This window comes from Symphalangus syndactylus, chromosome 19, assembly GCF_028878055.3.
Source record: "Symphalangus syndactylus isolate Jambi chromosome 19, NHGRI_mSymSyn1-v2.1_pri, whole genome shotgun sequence".
NCBI classification, from domain to species: Eukaryota; Metazoa; Chordata; class Mammalia; order Primates; family Hylobatidae; genus Symphalangus; species Symphalangus syndactylus.
The window spans coordinates 90,998,676-91,019,690 of NC_072434.2; the positions used below are offsets into that span (position 1 = coordinate 90,998,676).

The window sequence follows — 21,015 nt, forward strand, 5'->3', positions numbered from 1 at the left end:
ATGTACAGTAAAAGCCAAAGAAATATTAAACATTTAAACTCTATTCCTACTGTCACTAATTCAGAGATTGCTCATTGGAAATCAAGGCTGGGGATCAGCAAAGAAATACTGATGCCATTAGAAAGCTGAGACATCAGGGTGACAAGATTCGGTTGATGGCTACCTCCTCAGCCCAAGAAGACAGAATATCCTGTCACCTCCCAAGGGACACACAAATCAGGGAGGGACGGAGGTATATTTTATTCATTTTAGTAATTTCCAGCACATCACATGGTATATTTCACCTAGATTTGCCAGTTGTTGACATTTTAATCAAATTTTTGCTCTTTTTTTTGCTGGGACTATAGGCACGCGCCCCTGCGCCCAGCTAATTTTTGTATTTTTAGTAGAGATAGGGTTTCACCATGTTGCCCAGACTGGTCTTCAACTCCTGATCTCAGGTGATCCACCCGCCTCGACCTCCCAAAGTGCTGGGATTACAGGCGTGAGCCACCTCGCCCGGCCTTTGCTGGGATTACAGGCATAAGCCACCGCGCCCTGCCTTTGCTGGGATTACCGGCGTGAGCCACCGCGCCCGGCCTTTTTGCTCTTGCTCTCTCTCGTGCACACACAAATTTTTTCCATTGAAACACTTGAAAGTAATTTGCATTATGACACTTCACCCCTAAATATTTGTACATAAATCTCCCAGGAAGGATACTCTCCTACATAACATACAAGGCCATTATCAACCCCAAGAAATGAGTCACTGATGCAATAAAATTACTTAATATACAATCCATATTCAAATTTCCCCCAAGTAGTTCCACAAATGTTCTGTGTAACTGTTTTCCCCCAATGCTGGATTCAGTGCGGGATGATATGTTGCATTCAACTGTCGGTATTCTTTAGTCTCCTGTAATCCAGAATGCTCCCTGCTTTTCTGTCTGTATCAGTCTTTCTTTCTCCGCCCCTTTCTTTCTTTCACACTGACATTTATGAACAGTCTAAGAATTCATGTAGAATGTCCCGTAATCAGGATTTGTCTAATTATTTCTTTCTTTTTCTTTTCTTTTTTTTTGAGATGGAGTCTTGCTCTGTCCCCAGACTGGAGGGCAGTGGTGTGATCTTGGCCCACTGTAACCTCCACCTCCTGGGTTCAAGCAATTCTCCTGCCTCGGCCCCCTGAGTAGCTGGGACTACAGGCCTGTGCTACCACGCCCAGCTAATTTTTGTATTTTTAGTAGAGACGAGGTTTCACCATGTTGGCCAGGAGGGTCTCAATCTCTTGACCTCATGATCCACCCACCTCGGCCTCCCAAAGTGCTGGGATTACAGCTGTGAGCCACTGTGCCCGGCCTAATTATTTCTTTAAGATTTGATTCAGGTTAAACATTCTGGGCAAGAATTTACCTAGTAACATTCCATACCTAATTCTCTCTTGAACTGATTCTAATCTGGTTTTTGTTCCTGCCACTCCCCCAGAATTGCACTGTAAAAGTCACCAGTGATTTCCATGTTGTTGAATCCAGTGGTCAGACCTCAGTTTTCATCTTACTGGAGCTATTGGAAACATCAAGTTGATCACATACTCTGTTTTGAAGCGTTTTGTTTGTTTGCCTTTTGGGAGCTCTTTTCTTGGCTTTTACCTCCTACATCGCTGGCCATGCCTTCTCCGACTCATTTTCTGAGTTCCCATGTTTTCCTTTTTTTTTTTTTCTCCCACTCTGTCACCAGGCTGGAGTGCAGTGGCATCATCACGGCTCACTGCAGCCTCCACCTCACAGGTTCAAGTAGTCTTCCTGCCTCAGCTTCCCAAGTGGCTGGGACTGCAGGCGCATGCCACCATGCCCAGCTAAGTTTTTTGGTTTTTTGTAGAGACGGGGTTTCACCATGTTGCCCAGGCTGGTCTTGAATTCCTGGCCTCAAGTGATCCTCCCACCTTGGTCTCCCAAAGTGCTGGGATTTCAGGCATGAGCCACTACACCCGGCCCTAATTTTTAAACACTGGGATGCGTCAGAGTTCAGTTCTTGAATCTCTTCTCATTCTGAATTCACTTCCTGGGTGTGTCTTTTTTTTTTTTTTGAGATGGAGTCTCACTGTGTCGCCCAGGCTGGAGTGCAGTGGCACAATCTTGGCTCACTACAACCTCCGCCTCCTAAGTTCAAGTGATCAAGTGATTCTCCTGTCTCAGCCCCACAAGTAGCTGGGATTACAGGCACATGCCACCACGCCTGGCTAATTTTTATATTTTTAGCAGAGATGGGGTTTCATCATGTTGGCCAGGCTGGTCTCAAACTCCTGACCTCAGGTGATCCGCCCGCCTCAGCCTCCCAAAGTGCTGGGATTACAGGTGTGAGCCAGTGTGCCCGGCCTGTCCTATTTCTTTTCTGGACTCCAGACTTAACTATCCAGCAACTCAAGATGTTTCATGGGCATTTCAAACTTAAGATGTACAAAATCAAACTTTGATTTTCTCCCGTATCTACTGCTTTCCTAGTCTTACCTCTCTTGTTAAATGCCAACTTCATCCCTCTAGTTGCTGAGACCAAATGCCTTGAAGTCATACTTTATTTACTTTTCCTTGCATCCAAATCCAATCTAACAGCAAGTCCTGCAGATCTACTTCAAAATATACCCAGAACTTCTTACCTCTTTCACTGCTACCATTTCAGTACAGGACACCATCAAATCTCACCCAGGTTCTTGCAGTAAATTTCTCACTATAGAGACTTTTCTGCCTTCACTCTCCCACTTAGTGCTTTCTCTCTACATGACAGTCACTGTGATGCAGATAAAACAGAAGTCAGATCTTGTCACTCTGCTGCGCAAAGCCCTCCGATGGCTTTCCTTTTCATTTAGAATAAAAGCCAAAATCCTTACCATGGCCTACAAGGCCCTACACAATCTGGTCCTGTTAGCCCCCTGGATCTTCATTACTAAAATTCTCCTTAACTCACTCCTTTCCAGGTTCACTGGCCTTCTGACAGCTCCTCAGATATACCAAGAATGTTCCTACTTCAGGTCCTCTGGTATCTGCTATCTACTCCTTCCCAGGAAGCCACTAGATGATGTGCTCCAGCAAAACAAGGGAGTAAACCAAGAAACAGGAAGGTGTGAGATACAGGAAACTGAGAATCCTACTCAGGAAAGAGGTGAAGGGAATCTAAGTGAAGGGAGATTTTCAGATGACAGCTGTACGCCAGGAAGGAGAGGGTAACCAGTCCTGCTTCGAGTGGATCACAAGAGTCTGGGGAGAGGCTTTTCTATCATTTTCCTGTTTGTAGAACTATTTGACTCCTTAAAGCATAGACATGTAAAATTTGGATGAAAATAAGAACTAAAAGAAGACATAATTCAGGCATAAGGTAATAAGAGCATCTAGGCTAAAGGGTGACAGTGCAAATGGAGAGGGATGCATTTGAGATCTTTGGAAGGAAGAATAACTAGGACTTCGTGTAGAGTGTTGTATTAGTCAGGGTTCTCTTAGAGGGACAGAACTCATAGGATATTTATATATATAAAGGGGAGTTTATTAAGTATTAACTCGCACAAAGTCCCACAATAGGCTGTCTGCAAGCTGAGGAGGACAGAGAGCCGATCTAAGTCCCAAAACTGAAGAACTTGGAGTCCGATGGTCGAGGGCAGGAAGCATCCAGCACGAGAGAAAGATGTAGGCTGGGAGGCTAGGCCCGTCTCTCTTTTTCATGTTTTTCTGCCTGCTTTATATTCCCTGGCAGCTGATTAGATGGTGCCCACCAGATTAAGGGGGGGTCTGCCTTTCCCAGCCCACTGACTCAAATGGTAATCTCTTTTGGCAACACCCTCGCAGACACACCCAGGATCAATACTTTGTATCCTTCAATCCAGTCACATTGACACTCAGTATTAACCATCACAGTTGTAAAAAGAGAATAAAGGAGAAATCAGAGATGACTAGGATATCCAGTTTGGGGGGAATAGTAGTACCATTAACAGAAATAAGGTATTCAAGTGTGAGAACTAATTTTAGGAAAATTGTGATTTAAAAAGTGAGATATAGAATAATATGCGCTAAAGGCCAATGGAAATATGACAACATACACTTGTATTTTGAGCTCATGGAACTCTTAAAAGTTCTGTTTTAAAGTTCTTGTTTTTAGGTTTGAGTGGTCTTTTTTACACTGACTTAGCTAATATGACTACAGATTAGCTTTAAATGTTTAACTGAAGTCCTATGCTTGGGAGGTTTTCATATAGAAAATTGGGCCCTCCCTTGGGCCTCTTTTGTAAGGGCAGTAATCCCATTCATGAGGGCAGAGCCCCAGTGACCTCATCACCTCCCAGAGACCCCCTTCGTCACACCATCCCCTGGGAACTCGGTTTCAGCATATGAATTTGTGAGGGGGACACAAAGATGGAGGCCGTGGCCCTTCACAGTGTCTGTTTTTAGAGGGCTCCTGATTGGTAAAAGGATAACCAGGATCACCTGACACCTGTTGCCTTCCCAGCAGTTTTCAACTTTTTCACATGATTCCACTCTGCATCTTGGAATTCATTCCAAATCAGACTCAGAAACCATGTTAAGCACTTACTGTAGTGTGCTGGGCATTATGCTAGATACATAGTCTCTCTTTCTTTTTTTTTTTTAATTTGTATTTATTTATTTATTTTAATTTGCTTCCTGTACCTGGGCAGCAAACACAATCTCTCTTTAAATCCTTATGGCAGTCTTGTTTTATGCAGCTGCAGGTATTACTGTCCCTGTTTTAAGATAAGAAAGTTGAGGCTTGAAATGCGAAATGACATGTCCAGGGCCACACAGCTGGTAAGTGGCAGGGCGTGGACTAAAACACAGGCCATTCACCTCCAGCCCCATGTTCTTTCTGCTCTACTGGGCTAGCTTTCAGATTTAGAAATATGCTTCAAAAAAAGTCACATCTTCTCTTCCTGCTAGACTTGCAAGGGGGAGATTTTTAAAGGGGAAATACTTTGTATATTTATTTCTCAAGATGACTTTTTACCTGAAAATGTTTTACTTTTGAGGCATTGGGTTTCATAACCTTCTCTGCATAGTTACTTCATGGTATTAGAACTTCTACAGAAGCCTGCAAGCTAGTTTCTGCAGTGCCAGGAAATCTGGTTACATAATAGTTATGGACCCCATCAAAACTCCTCAAATAAGAGCTATTTATAAATAGCCATGTGCCAATTGTGCACAAATGCAAAAAGGCAAGAAAAATGGCTTTGAAGAGCCAGACATTTTAATGAGCAACCTGAAACTATATCTCATACCATATATAGAAAGGAAGCTCTGCAGTACCATAGATGTTTTCACTGGAAGTTTGTACTTGAAATGTTTTCTTTTTCTTTGTTTTTTTGAGACAGAGTTTCGCACTGTCACCCAGGCTGGAATGCAGTGGCGCAATTTTGGCTCACTGCAACCTCTACCTCCCAGGTTCAAGTGATTCTTCTGCCTCAGCCTCCCAAGTAGCCGGGAATACAGGTGCACACCACCACACACAGCTAATTTTTGTATTTTTAGTAGAGACAGTGTTTCACCATGTTGACCAAGCTGGTGTCGAACTCCTGACCTCAAATGATCTGCCTGCTTCGGCCTTTCAAAGTGCTGGGATTATAGGCATGAGCCGCCATGTCCGGCTCTGCAGTTGAAATGTCATCATTGATTTCAATTAGGTGTAACCACCTAGTATGCTGGAACCTGCTAGTACTGACATATGAGAACCATGTTTACTGACGTCCATCACGTTGGTAGCTTGACATTGGCCATGGTGGGAGTATTGACACCACTGAAATGAGCAAACACTGCAAGTTGGGGCTCTCCCTAACGCTCTGGAGATGACTGTTAAATATTAGCACACTGCTGGTTACACCATTATATGAAATTCTCATTTTGTAAGCTAAAGAAATGATTGAAGATTGGCAGTTTGACTTGGTTCATACTACTTTTAAAACATATTATTAGAACAATAAGCTGGTAAAAGGTAACTAGATTCTTAGAAATCAGTTTGTCCCTTGCAAAATCTTTAATATAACATAAATATGGAATCAAACTTTATATTAACTGAAAACTAATCATTTATAGAGATGATTGAGTCAGTCATCTACATGGCTCATGGAAAAAATGTCACATTTGTAGGATTTAAACTAGGCAAGTATTTTCCTTTAAAAGTGTGCTGTTTGCCCTGGGGGATTTGGGAAATCCATTCCTTTTTATTGCTAGCTTATAGGTTTGACAAGTACTTTATTACTCTTTACATTGTCAATTTACCTGGAAAATGGAGATAGTGATGTATAAAGGTTATACCTTTTTTTACTAGAGACAATCTGTGGAAACTGTTTTTTGCTTTTGTTTTGTTTTGTTTTTTTGTTTGTTTTTTTGAGACGGAGTTTTGCTCTTGTTGCTCAGGCTGGAGTGCAATGGCACGATCTCAGCTCACTGCAACCTCTGCCTCCCAGGTTCAAGCGATTCTTCTGCCTCAGCCTCCAGAGTAACTGGGATTACAGGCATGAGCTACTATGCCTGGCTAATTTTTGTATTTTTAGTAGAGATGGGGTTTCACCGTGTTGGTGAGACTGGTCTTGAACCCTTGACCTCAGATGATCCACCTGCCTCAGCCTCCCAAAGTGCTGGGATTACAGGCATGAGCCACCGTGCCCGGCTGGAAACTGTTTTAAAAATACAGAGTTTATGCAATATTTCAGTGAATATTTTTAGTTTTAGTGATCTGTTCATAAATGTCATATCTAAATAAAGATCTAAAAATATCTCAAAGTTTTTAGAGTCAAAGAATCTTTAAATGTAAAGATGTCTTAGAATGAATCTGATAGCTGACAAGTCTGAACTGAGACCAGCTCCTGAGTCTTGGAACTCTTTATCTAGTGTTCTTTACCATGTGTAGCACTTTGTACATATTCTAAACAACATTAATCAACTGTTAGTGCTCAGCCTGGCCTTTTCTTAAATATCAGACCAGACCAAAAAGTCAGCGTCCTGCGAGGTCCTCAGCCGGTAGTTTGTGAAATAGGAATGAAATAAATAGGATGTTGAGGTCTCACGTGACTTGACATATTTCTGCTTTTTCTTTTTATTTATTTATTTATTTATGTTTGCCTCACAGCATTTGAAAGGAATATTTCTACTTTTAATTTACAATAAACAATCATTTTTTCATTTGTATTATATTTTTGTAAGTCTCTAACATTTTTCTCATTGTTTAGAGTCCTAAACTCTAACGAATCAGGGAAATTTACTTTGACTTGAAGTAGAGTAGGAAGAATGATGTGCAAACACCAAAGAACGTCTCTGCTTTGCTTGAGATGAGTAATTTCAGAATTGCGTCCTGTGCCTACAGTCAGATTTCTTCTGAACTGTTGAATATAGTTTAAAAAAAGAGTTTGCTTAATTTGATATCAAAAACATTTGGAATTTCAAGATCTGAATTTGTTTCAAATTTGTCTTCTCATCCAAGTGTTAATTTAATTTTTTCTGTTTTTTCTTTGTTTTTAACAGATAGCAGAATCCTATTTCCAGGAGGAGGACTGTATCCTTTTCTTAATTACAAGAAGAAATTTTTAGAACTCTTAGAGAACCATTCATTTTTTTTAATTGAAGTATATTTTACGTGTAATAGAATGTACAGATCATATGGTTTCAGTGGTTTTGACAGTTGTATGTACCCGTGTAACCACCTCAGAAAGCAAAGTGTAGGACATTTGTGTCTCTCCACAAAATTTCCTAGAACCATCCAAAGTTTACCTTCATAAATAGGCCTTAATTTTACTAAAATAAGTATTGGTATTTATTTTTTGAAGGAAAATTTGTATTATTTTAATTATTTTTATGTACAGAACACTCAACAGTGTACATTTAACCCAGTTTAGTGGCACGTTCTTTAGCCTTTGCTTTTTTGAGCTTGGCGACGCGTGCCACAGACTTGGGAGCCAGGACATTGCCGCCCCCGTGATGGTGGATCTCATCGTATCTGTCGTTGTAATTGGTCCTGATAGCTTCCGCCAGCTTAGCCAGGGCGCCTTTGTCTTCCCAGTTCACCTGTGTGAAGGCGACAGTGGTGCAGGTCTTCCTGTGGACTAGACTGCCCAGTCTTGCCTTCCCCTTGATAATGCAGTAAGGGACCCCCATTTGACGACACAGGGCAGGCAAGAAGACAGCCAGCTGGAAGAAGGCATTAGCCGAAGAGTGTATTTTGACCAAAAGCAGTAAATCTCAAAGCTAGCTTGGTAGCAAGCGAGAGAGAGAGAACTTCTGAGTGATCATGAAGACAAAAAGCTAAACAGTGAGTTTTTCTCTTCCTTTTTTCTGGGTCAGCATTTAGAGCATTGCCCAGAGGAAGGTAGGCAGTTGGACAGTGTATCCTGACCTCACAAGATGCAGATCTGTGTGATACAAATGAGAAGATGAAAGCTCACAGGATCATTTACAAAGAAGTAGAATCATGTGATAATAATGGAAATCACTATGGCAAGTTAATTGAGTGTTTACAAAAGACCCATATAAGTTTTTGCCGTGTCATTGTTTAGGCATGTGATCCTTTGGTCTTGTGGGAGAAAAGCATTCAGTGGGAAATAATAAGCATCAAGGTGACTTGAAACAGAAACACTTGACCAGAGAGTCACATAGTTCCTTGACAGAAAGTAAGGAGAGAAATAAAAAAGGGAAACATGTAGATTTCAGGATTCCATGTGGTCCTGTTTCCTTAAATTACTTTTAGTTGATTCTGCAAGCAGACATTCCTTGAGCATTAAAACCTTCTTTTAGTTTCTGTTTGCTGATAGTGTGGAATCCAAGTAGCTATTGCATAATATGCCACATTAAAATTTACCTACTTCAAAACCAAGAAATATTACCAGGCTGGGCATAGTAGCTCACACCTGTAATCCCAGCACTTTTGGGAGGCTGAGGCAGGTGGATTGCTTGACGTCAAGAGTTCAAAACCAGCCTGGCCAACATGGTGAAACCCCATCTTGACTAAAAATACAAAAATTAGCCGGGCATGATGGTGCATGCCTGTAATCCCAGCTACTCTGGAGGCTGAGGCAGGAGAATCACTTGAATCCAGGAGGGGGAGGTTGCAATAAGCCGAGATGGCACCACTGCACTCCAGCCTGGGTGACAGAGGGAGACTGTGTCTCAAAAAAAAAAAAAAAAAAAAAGCTGGACGCAGTGACTCATGCCTATAATCCCAGCACTTTGGGAGGCCGAGGCAGGCAGATCACAAGGTCAGGAGTTCGAGACCAGCCTGGCTAACATGGTGAAACCCCGTCTCTACTAAAAATACAAAAAAATTAGCCAGGTGCAGTGATGGGCACCTGTAGTCTCAGCTACCCAGGAGGCTAAGGCAGGAGAATCGCTTGAACCCAGGAGGTGGAGGTTGTAGTGGGCTGAGATTGCCCCACTGCACTCCAGCCTGGACAACAGAGCAAAACTCCATCTTAAGGAAAAAAAAAAGAAAGAGAAACATTACTTTAGATATGCTTAAATTTAAAAATATTTAGAGTCCTCTCATGTTTTAGTAAGCTGCAAATTTCTCAACATCTATAGGACATTGTTCTTGAAATATGGGAATAATGTAAATAGTGTGGATTTCTATTTTCCTTAAATGTTCTATTCAGATGAGAAGGCAATGAAATTCATTCAGCTAGAACGATTGTATCATGAGCAATTGCTCGCAAATCTTTCTGCCATTCAAGAACAGTGGGGTAAGTACAGACCAACACGGAATGTGGAATTAGCAGTAATCCAACAAGTCACTATCTACAAAATTAACATATTTGACCTGGTTTTATAAATCAGAAAATAGATGTTTCCATAGACAAGTTAATGTTGCAAAGAAAGTAGCATTTTTACCACAAGTCTATTCTATTGTGAGAAGACTTTTTTCTTTGTATTTTGCTCTTCATGTCAATGCCAAGAAAAGAATATTTGCAACTATTTGCATTTTTCCTAATCACATTTCATGCCCCACTGGCTAATTTAGTCTCTAGGATGATATTTACTTATATTGAGAAGTAATAAGTTAGCTATTTCTAACTGTTGGGTTGTTTGAGAAGATAATTTTGCATGCAAATCTTTATGAGTGGTGCTAGCTAACTGTTTTTTTTTGTTGTTTTTTTGCTCCTAAATGTGTTTTGTAAGAGCCAGTGACTAACAAATACTTTAAATTTAGAAACAAAATGGAAAACTGTGCAACCACATACAGTTACGCCGCAAAGGAATTCAGAAAAGGGATTTAATGGTGAAGATTTTGAACGGCTTACTAAAATTTGTGCAACACATCAAGAGTAAGTATATCAGAATTTCGTTACAATGAGTTGGAGTAGAATATTGAAGAAGCATTTGTAGCATTGAGTATTCATTTCTTTGTTTAATGTTTTCAACTGGAGAAATAAGATGGATATAATAAAATCATTGCAAGGCTCTGGTATTGGTTCGAACCCCGGGAGTGCGCCGACAGACAGCACAAGGCAGTGTAGATGGAGCAACACGCTGTTTCAATGAGCGCCTGGGTGCAGACGGGCTGACGCCTAAAATGGCGTCAGCCCCATGTGAGGACGGGGCAGGGGTTTTGTAGCCTCCTGTAAACAGGAAGTGTCCCTGTCTGATGTCACCGCTACGTGGTACCCAGATGGCCTCTCCATCCTCAGGGGTACGTGTCTTCCGGCCAGCCCTCTTCCTGTTTCTGCTTCTCGCTGACGCACGCTGCTGGTGCAAGTGGCCTCGCGCCTCGGGACTGGGCCTGAGAAGGGAGGAGTTCTTCATCCCCCCAAGCTTTCAGGCCCCGGGGAGAATCTTTCATTCCTGTCTATTTGGTTATAGAAAAAGCGAAAAGGGGCGACTGTCTCAATAACTACTTCAGGCGTGACATAGGGGGTGGCGTGGGCATCTCGGAAAAAAAAAGAAAAAACTTAATTTTGGGGGTATTCTTGAGAGATGGGTTGGTATCCATGGTGTCGTTGTAGCAGGGGCATCGTCTGGATTGTCTAACTGTAGTTTCAACAAGAGTTTTTTTTTTTTTTTTTTTTTTTTTTGAGACGGAGTCTCGCTCTGTCGCCCAGGCTGGAGTGCAGTGGCACAATCTCGGCTCACTGCAAGCTCCGTCTCCCGGGTTCACGCCATTCTCCTGCCTCAGCCTCTCCGAGTAGCTGGGACTACAGGCGCCCGCCACCACGCCCGGCTAATTTTTTTGTATTTTTAGTAGAGACGGGGTTTCACCGTGGTCTCGATCTCCTGACCTCGTGATCCGCCCGCCTCGGCCTCCCAAAGTGCTGGGATTACAAGCGTGAGCCACCACGCCCGGCCTCAACAAGAGTTTTAATGGCTTTTATTATCAGTGGGATAACACGGGAGCAACAGGAGGACCCCAATGATGAAGATTACTATCCCTACCAGCGTTTTAAATCCTCCTAAATTAGAGAACCACCTTCCTAGAAGGTTTGTCGGGTCCCATCCCTTCCAGGTTTGGACTGGTACATGGGCTACTTTTCTGATGTTTGAAGCGATTTCTAGAACCGCTTTTCCGTTATCGTCTATGTTAAGACAGCAATTGGAGATACTAAACTTACCACAGACCGCACCCCCTTCTGCTAATAAGTAGTCTAGTGCCAGCGTGTTTTGATAAATTGCCGCGCGCATTTGGTGTTGTTGCGCGAGCATTTCCAGGGCTGAGGCGGTTTGGTTAGTGATTATCTCTAGAGCAGCCTGTAGTCTAATATTCTATTTAGCATATATGTGGGAGTGCGATAACCCTGTGAACCATCCTCAGCCCAGGTGGCAGGACCGTAATATTCGATGATCCATTGCGGAGGCCACTTGTCCTCTCGCCGTCTTTGGCTTCCTCCTGCCTTTAAGGACTGTTTTTCTGTGGTTATCATACGCAGGGACTCCGAGGGTGTTGCCCGCCTGCTTTGGAAGTAAAATGAATCCAGGTTTAATTGTGCCTAGGAAGCAAGTACCTTGCCAGTGATAAGGCAGCCGTGAGTAAGCCTGGGTTCCACACATCCAAAGGAATCCATCAGGGGCAGCCCATTGTCAGCTGGTGTTCCTAGGACTGTCGCATAGTGCACTTAGGTGAGGGTACACGGCAGAAGGGTTAGTGGTGTTTGTACAGTTCCAGGCCTTTTTTGACAAGACGCAATTGAGGTAGCTTAAGTTAGAAGGAGACCAGGCTCCGGGGGGTAACCTTGGCCACCACTCGGCTGTGGAGGCGTTGACTGTTAGGGTTTGGTGACAGGGGCTTTCACCTACGGCGCGATGGGTTTTATCAGTCCACTTGCGGGATTGCACGCCCTCCCTCTTACTGGGTTGGTAAGTGTCCAGGACTGTGGGCGTTCCTGAGAATTCAAAGTGAGGCTGGGATTTTGAAATGCTAGTAATTAAGAGGGAATTTCTATCCCATACCATGGCCACTGTTCACTCCTGCGGGCTCCCCTACTTACCCAGCAATTGGACGGCCACTGTTCACGCATGCACGCTCCCTCACATACCCAGCAATTGGACACATTCGTGGTAAGCGAGATGCCCTCTCCTACATCTACAAACAGATTTTTTTCTGGCTTGAGAAGGGGTATGTCTGTTTGTAGTTTTGTATAAAGGGATGGAAATACCACGGGTGATTTTGAGGGGTAGTTGTTGGTTTTGAGGCTTTTGCTTTGGCTATAATCTGTTCTCTCTTTATGTCCTTGAGCACTTAAGAGTTTACTCCCCATTGTCCAATTTTGGTGAAGCAAAGCCACTGCTTCCCTTTTGGACATGTAGCCCCATTATGACTGCCAGATACTCCTAGATTTTTTACTTTATAATAACTCTTTCCTGATTCAACACATTCCTCAACTAAGGTTCCACAACAGGATCTTTCTATATGACTATGGTGGGTGAAGGACTGTTGACGTGAGTATGGTGAGTGAAGGATTGTTGCACCTTTCCTCCGTGGTGGAAAGACTGATAACACTCACAGCAGCTCTGAAGGGCTGCTGTGGACAGCAGGGCGGCTACTGACCATATAAGGATCGTGGTGAGGGATATTCTTGTATTAAGACTTTTGGTTGGAAGTGAGGCACAGCATCTGGTTGGGTAGCTACAGGCCATCTCTGGAAGCAGGTGTTTAGTCTTCCTCGTGTTTTGGTTTTAAGAAAAAATCTTTTGGTTAATTTCAGCTTGGTAGGAGAAATTGGCCTGGACAACCACTTATCTGTTAATGTTTTGGAGGAAGAAGTAGCCTTTGGGGTGAGCTTGACCCTGGTACGATGGACCTAGTTGGGGAGTCCTTGGACTCTCATGTTGTTGGCGTGCTGAGTATCACAGCGTAGGGGCCTGTCCACTTTGGTTGTAGCTTTTTGTGAGGGTCAGGTTGGCCAATAAACACGTCTGTGCCTGCAAGACAGTTATGTTGAGAGGACAAGGAGGTGTCGGCAGGGAGAGGCCTGGCCTCATTCGCTGCTTCACAAATGAAAGACTATGTCTGGATTGAGGAGGGGAAGTAATTCCCGAGTGGCTCAGAGTCTGGTAAGGGTGGAGGCCCTAAGACAAAAGTTCGTCCATACATGATTCCAAAGGGACTATAAAAAGAGGGTGCTTTTGATGTTGTGCGGAGTCTCATGAGGGTGAAAGGGAGATTTCTCGTCCACGACTGGTGGGTTTCTAGAGCCAGCTTGGTGAGTTGAGCTTTAAGGACAGAGTTGACCTTTTCAAGTTTGCCTGAAGATTGAGGCCTGTAAGGTGTATGGAGAACCCATTTTATTCCTAAGGATGTGGAGACAACTTGGGTAATTTGGCTGATAAAGGTGGGCCTGTTATTGGATTGGATGGACGTTGGGAGTGTGAAACGGGGAATTATATACATGATGAGAGTTTGTATGACGACATTTGCACCTTCTGAAGTTGTTGGGAACGCTTCTACCCACCCAGAGAAAGTACAGACAAAGACTAGAAGGTAGTGGAGCCATTTATCAGGTGAGTGAAGTCTACCTGCCAATCTTGCCCAGGTACCTGGCCCTGGGCTTGGTGGTTAGAAAAAGGCAGTGGCCAGAGGGAGCCCTGGGGTGACACTGAGTGGCAGATAGAGCAGGACTGGGTGATCTCTAAGAACATGGCTGGAAAGGTGAGGACAAGTGAGAATAGGGCGGAGAAGTTGCAAGAGAGGTTTGTAGCCGACATGGAAAGAGTTGTGGAGGCTTTGGAGGATAGGCATTCTTTGAGCATGAGGAAGAGCAAGAAGCGCCCTTCCTTGATGTACCACGGTCCTTGCTTTTGGAGGTTCTGGGCCTGGAAGTCCTCCTTTTCTTCTGAGGAGTAAAGAGGAAAGAACAAGGACAGGGACAGAAACTGGCCTTGCACGGTTGTAGGGCTACTTGTTTGGCCACCTGATCTGCTAGCGCATTTCCAGCCCGTATAGGATTGTCTGGGGTTTGGTGGCCCCTGCAGTGAATGACGGCAGCTTTCTGCGGGAGCCGGGCAGCCTGAAGGAGCTTGCCCATGAGAGAGCCGTTTATGACAGGAGTGTTGTTTGCAGTTAGGAAACCCCCTTCTTTCCAGATGGACATGTGAGCACACTCTGTGGAACACGTAACGAGAATCTGAATATATGTTCATTTGTTGTCCAGCTGCTCGAGTGAGAGCTCGAGTGAGGGTGATCAGTTCAGCCTTTTGGGAGGTGGTTCCTAAGGGGAGCAGATTGGCTTCAATAGTGTGGGCGGGTGACATTATAGCATAGCCAGCATGTCGGCGTCCTTGATGTAGGAAGGAGCTGCCATCTACAAACCAAGTAAATGAGGCATCTGGAAGGGGTTGATGTGTTAGGTTTGGAAAAGATATAAGAAAGGTTTGAACGGTGTCCACACAGAAGTGTGCAGGGTCTTGGGAGGTAGTGGCTTCAGGTAAGAGCATGGCCAGGTTTAAATGGGAGCTGGTTAGCACGGTGATTTGGGGAGTTTCTATGAATAGAGCATACAGTTGAAGGAGCCATGGGGCAGACATGAGACTTAGTACACTGCAGTGAGCTAGCATGTCTTTGATGTTATGGGTTGAATAAACTGCTAGGTTGGAATGAAGGGATAGTTTTAGGCTTTCAAGGGTGAGGACAGCAGCTGCCACCAGTGCTTGGAGACAGGCAAGCCATCTGAGAACTGTGGTTGCGAGCTGTTTAGAGAGGTAGGCAACAATCTGGAGGGCGGGTCCCTTAGACTGGGTTAGAACATGTAGTGCAACTCCACGCCGTTCATCGGGATAGAGGGAGGAAGGTTTGGTGAGGTCTGGGAGAGTGAGGTTGGGGGCTGAGGTGAGAGCCTTCTGGAGCAGACGGAAAGGTTGGGTAATCGGCTGTGGGGGTTTAAAGGCTTATGGAGAGGGCCTTTAGTAGCTTAGTGTAATGGTTTGGCAAGTAGAGCGAAGGAAGGAACCCAGAGCCTAAAATATCCCGCTAGTCCTAGAAAAGAGAGAATTTTTTGCTTAGTTTGCGGAGGTGGAAGGGACTGGAGGAGGGGTATGCAGTCGGTTGTGAGCCCTCAGGTTTGCAGGGTAAGAGCTAGGCCTAGGTAGGTGACTGAGGGGGTGCATAATTCTGCTTTCTTAGGGGAGACCCACTACCCCCAGTCTGCCAGGACATTTAAAAGAGAGATAATATGGGCATTGCAGTCTTTTTGAGAGGGGCTACACTGGAGCAGATCATCAACATATTGAAGGAGAGTGGACAGTTAGGAATAAGGTACAGAGGTGGTGAGCAAGGGCCCGGGTTTCGGCACCAGGTGCAAGGCTCTAGTATTTGTTCAAATCCCGAGAGTGCACCAACCAACAGCACAAAGCGGTGTGGAGCAACACACTGTTTTAATGAGCACTTGGGTATAGACGGGCTGAGGCCTAAAATGGCATCAGCCCCACATGAGGATGGGGCCGAGGTTTTATGGTCTCCTGTAAACAGGAAGTGTCCCTGTCTGATGTAACTGCTATGTGGTACCTGGATGGCCAATCTCTCCATCCTCAGGGGTGTGTGTCTTCCGGCCAGCCCTCTTCCTGCTTCTGCTATCTCGCTGATGTGCACTTGGCGCACAAGTGGCCTTGCACCTTGGGACTGGGCCTGAGGAGGGAGGAGTTATTCATCCCCCCAAGCTTTCAGGCCCCGGGGAGTATCTTTCATTTATTATGTTCCTTTCTCAGTTTTTATTGAGTTTCTTACACTGAACTCAGTAAAAGGTCAGCTTTACGTAGGTTCAAAAGATTCTTCTGATTAGATATTTAAAAATATAACTTCTGATTTTGATCTCTTTTTGGTTAAGAGATGAGCAGTTCAGATGGACAGAATTGTGTATTAGGGCTTTCGATTCTACTCACTAATGTTTGTGTGTTGTAGTAAAAACATAACATTTTTAGGAGTAGTCTGATGCTGGAAAGCAAATAGAATACAGTAGCTAACCAAAATCTTGCAGAAGAAAAGCTGCATTTACCAGGTAATTTTCAGTTGCTTGAATTGTATCAAGGAGTTGGATTTTTTAAACTAAATAATAATAATAGTAAGGCACTTACTTTTTAAAAAAAAATTCCTTATTCAGAGATCCAGATTTCTGAGGACAAAGGGACACAATAGTGTTTAAACTAGTGCAAATTTCTGGAATTTAGAACATGAATTCTCAATACAAAGGCTAAAAGACTTTCCATTCTATGGATAACTTTTTCTCCTTTTCTCTCAGAATCATGGAGAGTAAACTAAAGCTCTGTTAATAGTGAGACAGTGCCAGGTAATTGTTGCATAGCTCATGCAGCAGATAAAGAACTCACTAACAAATATTTATTGAACATGACATGAGCATGGTGTCTTTATGCTTCAAAATTTGGATAATTCCCCCCATATCATTACTTTTAAATTTTTTAATATTTAAAAATATTTTCAAGTTACACATAAAGTGTACAAGCTTGATGAATTTTTGCATAAACATATATGTCTATGTGACTACCACTCTGAGCAAGGCACAAGATATGGAACATTCCAGCCCTTCAGAAGGCTCCCTCATGCACCTACCAACTTCATACCCGCCCCCAATAGTAACCACTATCTGGGCTCTATAACAATGTATTTGCCTGTCCTGTAATTTTATATAAATGGGATCATGCAGAATATAGATTTTTATGTCTAGATTCTTGCACCCATCAGTATGTCTCGTTCCATGTTGTTGCATGTAACAGTGGTTTGCTCTGTTTTATTGCAGTACAGATTTCTTGGATGACTATGCAGCAATTTATTCATTCTATTATTAGTAGACATTTAGGATGTTTCTTGTTTTGTGAATATTATGAATAAAGTGGCAATGAGCATTTTTGTGTGTGCCTTTAATGGATATGTACATTCTGTTATCTTGGGTATTCCCTAACTTTTAATATTTATACTTTTTGTTATCTGTTTCCATGGAGAATTCCAACAAAATTATCTTCAACCATAATCTATTTTAGACTAAAATGACATAAACTGAAATTTTTTAAATATGTGTATGTGAAATTGTCTTTATTTATTAGCAAAAGGTTAGCATTCTTTTTTTTTTTTCTTCTGGAGTATAGCATTTGTTGCTTCTTTGGGGGTTTCCAATAGTAATTGGCCATCTAAGGAGATTAACATATGATATAGCTGCACTTTGAACTATGTGAGCCAGTGGTAATGTTTCAGCCGTGGAAATGTTCTGTGCTAATATTAGAATCCAGAGAAGCTGTATTTTTTTTATAGCCATTTCAGTGACATTTGTTTGGAAATGTATTGCTGCTGTAATTTTTTTTTAATTCTTTTTTCTGTCTTTTTTTCTACAGTCCTCTTTTGTCCAAACATAAGGTAAGAGATTGTTTCTTTTGAATATATTTCTAGGAAAAATGTTTGTGTCATATGTCTGTTGTATGGACTATTTTGGAAAATGAAGAAACCTTTCCCAAGTTATTTTCAGCTTCCTAGTTTAATGCAACAGTTTCCCCAAAAGTTGGGTTTTCTTGTTTTAAACTTTTTAGATAGCAGCTGTGGAGAAGTCCCAGGAAAGGAAATGCTCTACACAGTTCGTAGCGTCTGAAGATCCAGAGGAAGGAGGAGCTGCCACCAAAGAGTCAGGTATGTTTTTAACTTCAGCTAGGGAGCGACGTAAAAGACGCCTGCCGCCTCTGATCTTTCACAAGTGTTACATCTGAATTGCTGCCAATGATCTTGTTTTTTTTTTTTTTTTTTGCACTTACATTTTTGTACATATGCCACTCCTAGAAAAATAGCAAAACAAGACTTTATGTTATGTAGCTCCACATTTTAGACCTCTATTAGTAGATACCATAAAATCTAAGTTCTTATAAAAACAAAATTCTTATGTTTTCGGTAGGTGGTTATATATATCTAACAGAATAAGAAAAGATTGTACAAAATGCTCTGAAATAGAATTGGTGTTGGTACATTCATACATTGTTTTCTGTTTAAAAACCAACAGTTATTGTATATACTTTACCAGAAATTTGTTCTGTAAATTTAGATATTTAAAACCCTGTATCTTGATAATTTATAGCAATTTAATTTCTCCCTTTTTCTGTTTACTAACATATGATATACTTTAGTTTGTATATATACATTTCTAAAGCATTTATGATGTATTTCATACCACCTTGTGCCTTATGTCAAAAGATTTTAAGAGGCTTTCTTCTAAATGTTTGGCATGTTGCTCATTATAAAAGCTTTAGAAAATAAAAATAAATATGTTTTAGGGTTTTTTTTCCCTTGATATCTAATTTTACTGTTAATGTATATTTCTAGGCTTGATGCTCCTGGGCCTGAGAGCCCTGATAGTGGAGAGGAAGCATCAGGTGTTTTGGATGAGTTGCCCTGAAGTGATATGATGATGATGATGATGTCGATGATGTCCTAATTAGCCTTTTGCCCTTTTTCCCCCTCCTTTTTTTTTGAGACAGGGTCTCACACTGTTGCCCAGGCTGGAGTGCAGTGGCACCATCACGGCTCACTGCAGCGGTCTCCTGGGCTCAAGTAATCCTCCCACCTCAGTCTCCCCAATAGCTGAGATTATAGGCACACACCACGGCGCCCCAGTTAATTTTTAAAAATTTTTGTGGGTATGGAGGTCTCACTGTGTTGCTCAGGCTGGTCTGGAAGTCCTGAGCTCAAGCAATCCTCTCACCTCGGCCCCACAAAGTCCTGGAATTACAGGCATGAGCCACCATGCCCGGCCAGCCTTTTACTCTTTTTTTTTTTTTTTTTTTTTTTTTGAGACGGAGTTTCACTCTGTCACCCAGGCTAGAGTGCAGTGGCGCGATCTCGGCTCACTGCAACCTCCTCCTCCCAGGTTCACGCCATTCTCCTGCCTCAGCCTCTCCGAGTAGCTGGGTCTACAGGCGCCCGCCACCACGCCCAGCTAATTTTTTTGTATTTTTAGTAGAGACGGGGTTTCACCGTGGTCTCGATCTCCTGACCTTGTGATCCGCCTGCCTCGGCCTCCCAAAGTGCTGGGATTACAAGCGTGAGCCACCGCGCCCGGCCCAGCCTTTTACTCTTTACAAAGTATATTTTTATTCTTTCAAATCTTACTTTATCTCCTTTTCACTTCTGAGACAAGCTAGAGATGTTGCCTTGGGTCAGTCCTACTAGACTCTGTTCTTCCGTCTTTTGTTTTCCAGTCATTTTTATATTAGAAATCACAGCAGGCCGGGCGCGGTGGCTCATGCTTGTAATCCTAGCACTTTGGGAGGCCGAGGCGGGCGGATCACAAGGTCAGGAGATCGAGACCACGGTGAAACCCCGTCTCTACTAAAAATACAAAAAAATTAGCCGGGCGTGGTGGCAGGCGCCTGTAGTCCCAGCTACTCGGAGAGGCTGAGGCAGGAGAATGGCGTGAACCCGGGAGGCGGAGCTTGCAGTGAGCCGAAATTGCGCCACTGCACTCCAGCCTGGGCGACAGAGCGAGACTCCGTCCCAAAAAAAAAAAAAAAAAAAAAAAAAAGAAATCACAGTAAAATGAGCTTCATAACAATCTTAAAGGAGGAAAAATATCACAAAGCTGCCCAGTTTGGGTGTGAACGTGTCTCTGTGTTGAGCACATTGGGAAAAGTGCTATTACAGGCTGTGCGTTTGAGTTTGAGACTTACTTAGCATGGTTGCTGCCCAGCACCTCCTCCTGCTTGGCCTCTGCTTTGAGTCATGTGGTACAGATGGGGAAACTGAGGTACCAAGTTTTGGTCACTTGCTTGGTGCTTTGATTCAGAGCTAGAACCTGGGCCTTCCCATTTCCGATTGAATGCAGCCTTCTTCTGCTAAGTACATTGTATGGATTATCAAAGGCTTCAACAATCCAGATGTCCCAGGAATAACCCTATGAGGGAGTATGGACTAAATTCTGGGGAAAGAAATGTTGCTCCAGTTTCACCAAACTGTTTTAAAGAGAAATGTCAACAATGTAGGTGACTCTTCGAATGTAGTTTGGAACTCTTGCCTTTTCCAAAATTATGATGGAGTTTTTTTCCCCATTTCCTGTAGTATTTCTAAATAATGGGATGAAGCAACTATTTTCAGGCTATTTTGTAAATAATACATTGTATCCATAGATAGTCTTTATTACTTATCACTTAAGTGGTATCTCAGTTCATTAGATACCATACTTTAAGTGGTTCCATTTTGTGGCATAGCTGCTGTCCACCACCCCACCTCCTACTCATAGAATGGCACCTCAGACTGATTCTGTACCTTTTCAGTCACTTATAAGCTATTAAATAGTCTCATTTTGCCGGGTGCGGTGGCTCATGCCTGTAACCCCAGCACTTTGGGAGGCCGAGGTGGGCAGTTCACGAGGTCAGGAGATTGAGACCATCCTGGCTAACACGGTGAAACCCCATCTCTACTAAAAAAAAAATACAAAAAATTAGCCGGGCATGGTGGTGGGTGCCTGTAGTCCCAGCTGCTCGGGAGGCTGAGGCAGGAGAATGGCGTGAACCCGGGAGGCGGAGCTTGCAGTGAGCCGAGATCGCGCCACTGCACTCCAGCCTGGGCAACAGAGTGAGACTCAGT

The 21,015-nt window shown here is 43.1% G+C and overlaps 1 protein-coding gene across 4 annotated transcripts in view; it reads left to right on the forward strand.

Moving 5' to 3' along the window:
• The window catches only part of CNST (consortin, connexin sorting protein), a 116,781-nt gene that overhangs the window by 72,263 nt on the left and 23,503 nt on the right, over nt 1–21,015 (forward strand). For 3 of the 4 annotated variants that reach the window (XM_055234679.2, XM_063613503.1, XM_055234683.1), the window contains 5 exons: nt 7,494–7,524; nt 9,614–9,700; nt 10,168–10,282; nt 17,784–17,805; nt 17,976–18,072. In XM_055234679.2, the coding sequence (XP_055090654.1) occupies nt 7,494–7,524; nt 9,614–9,700; nt 10,168–10,282; nt 17,784–17,805; nt 17,976–18,072 (352 nt within the window). Of the gene's footprint in view, nt 1–3,146; nt 4,788–7,493; nt 7,525–9,613; nt 9,701–10,167; nt 10,283–17,783; nt 17,806–17,975; nt 18,073–21,015 lie in introns of those variants that run through there. The other variant, XM_063613504.1, reaches the window with a different exon arrangement.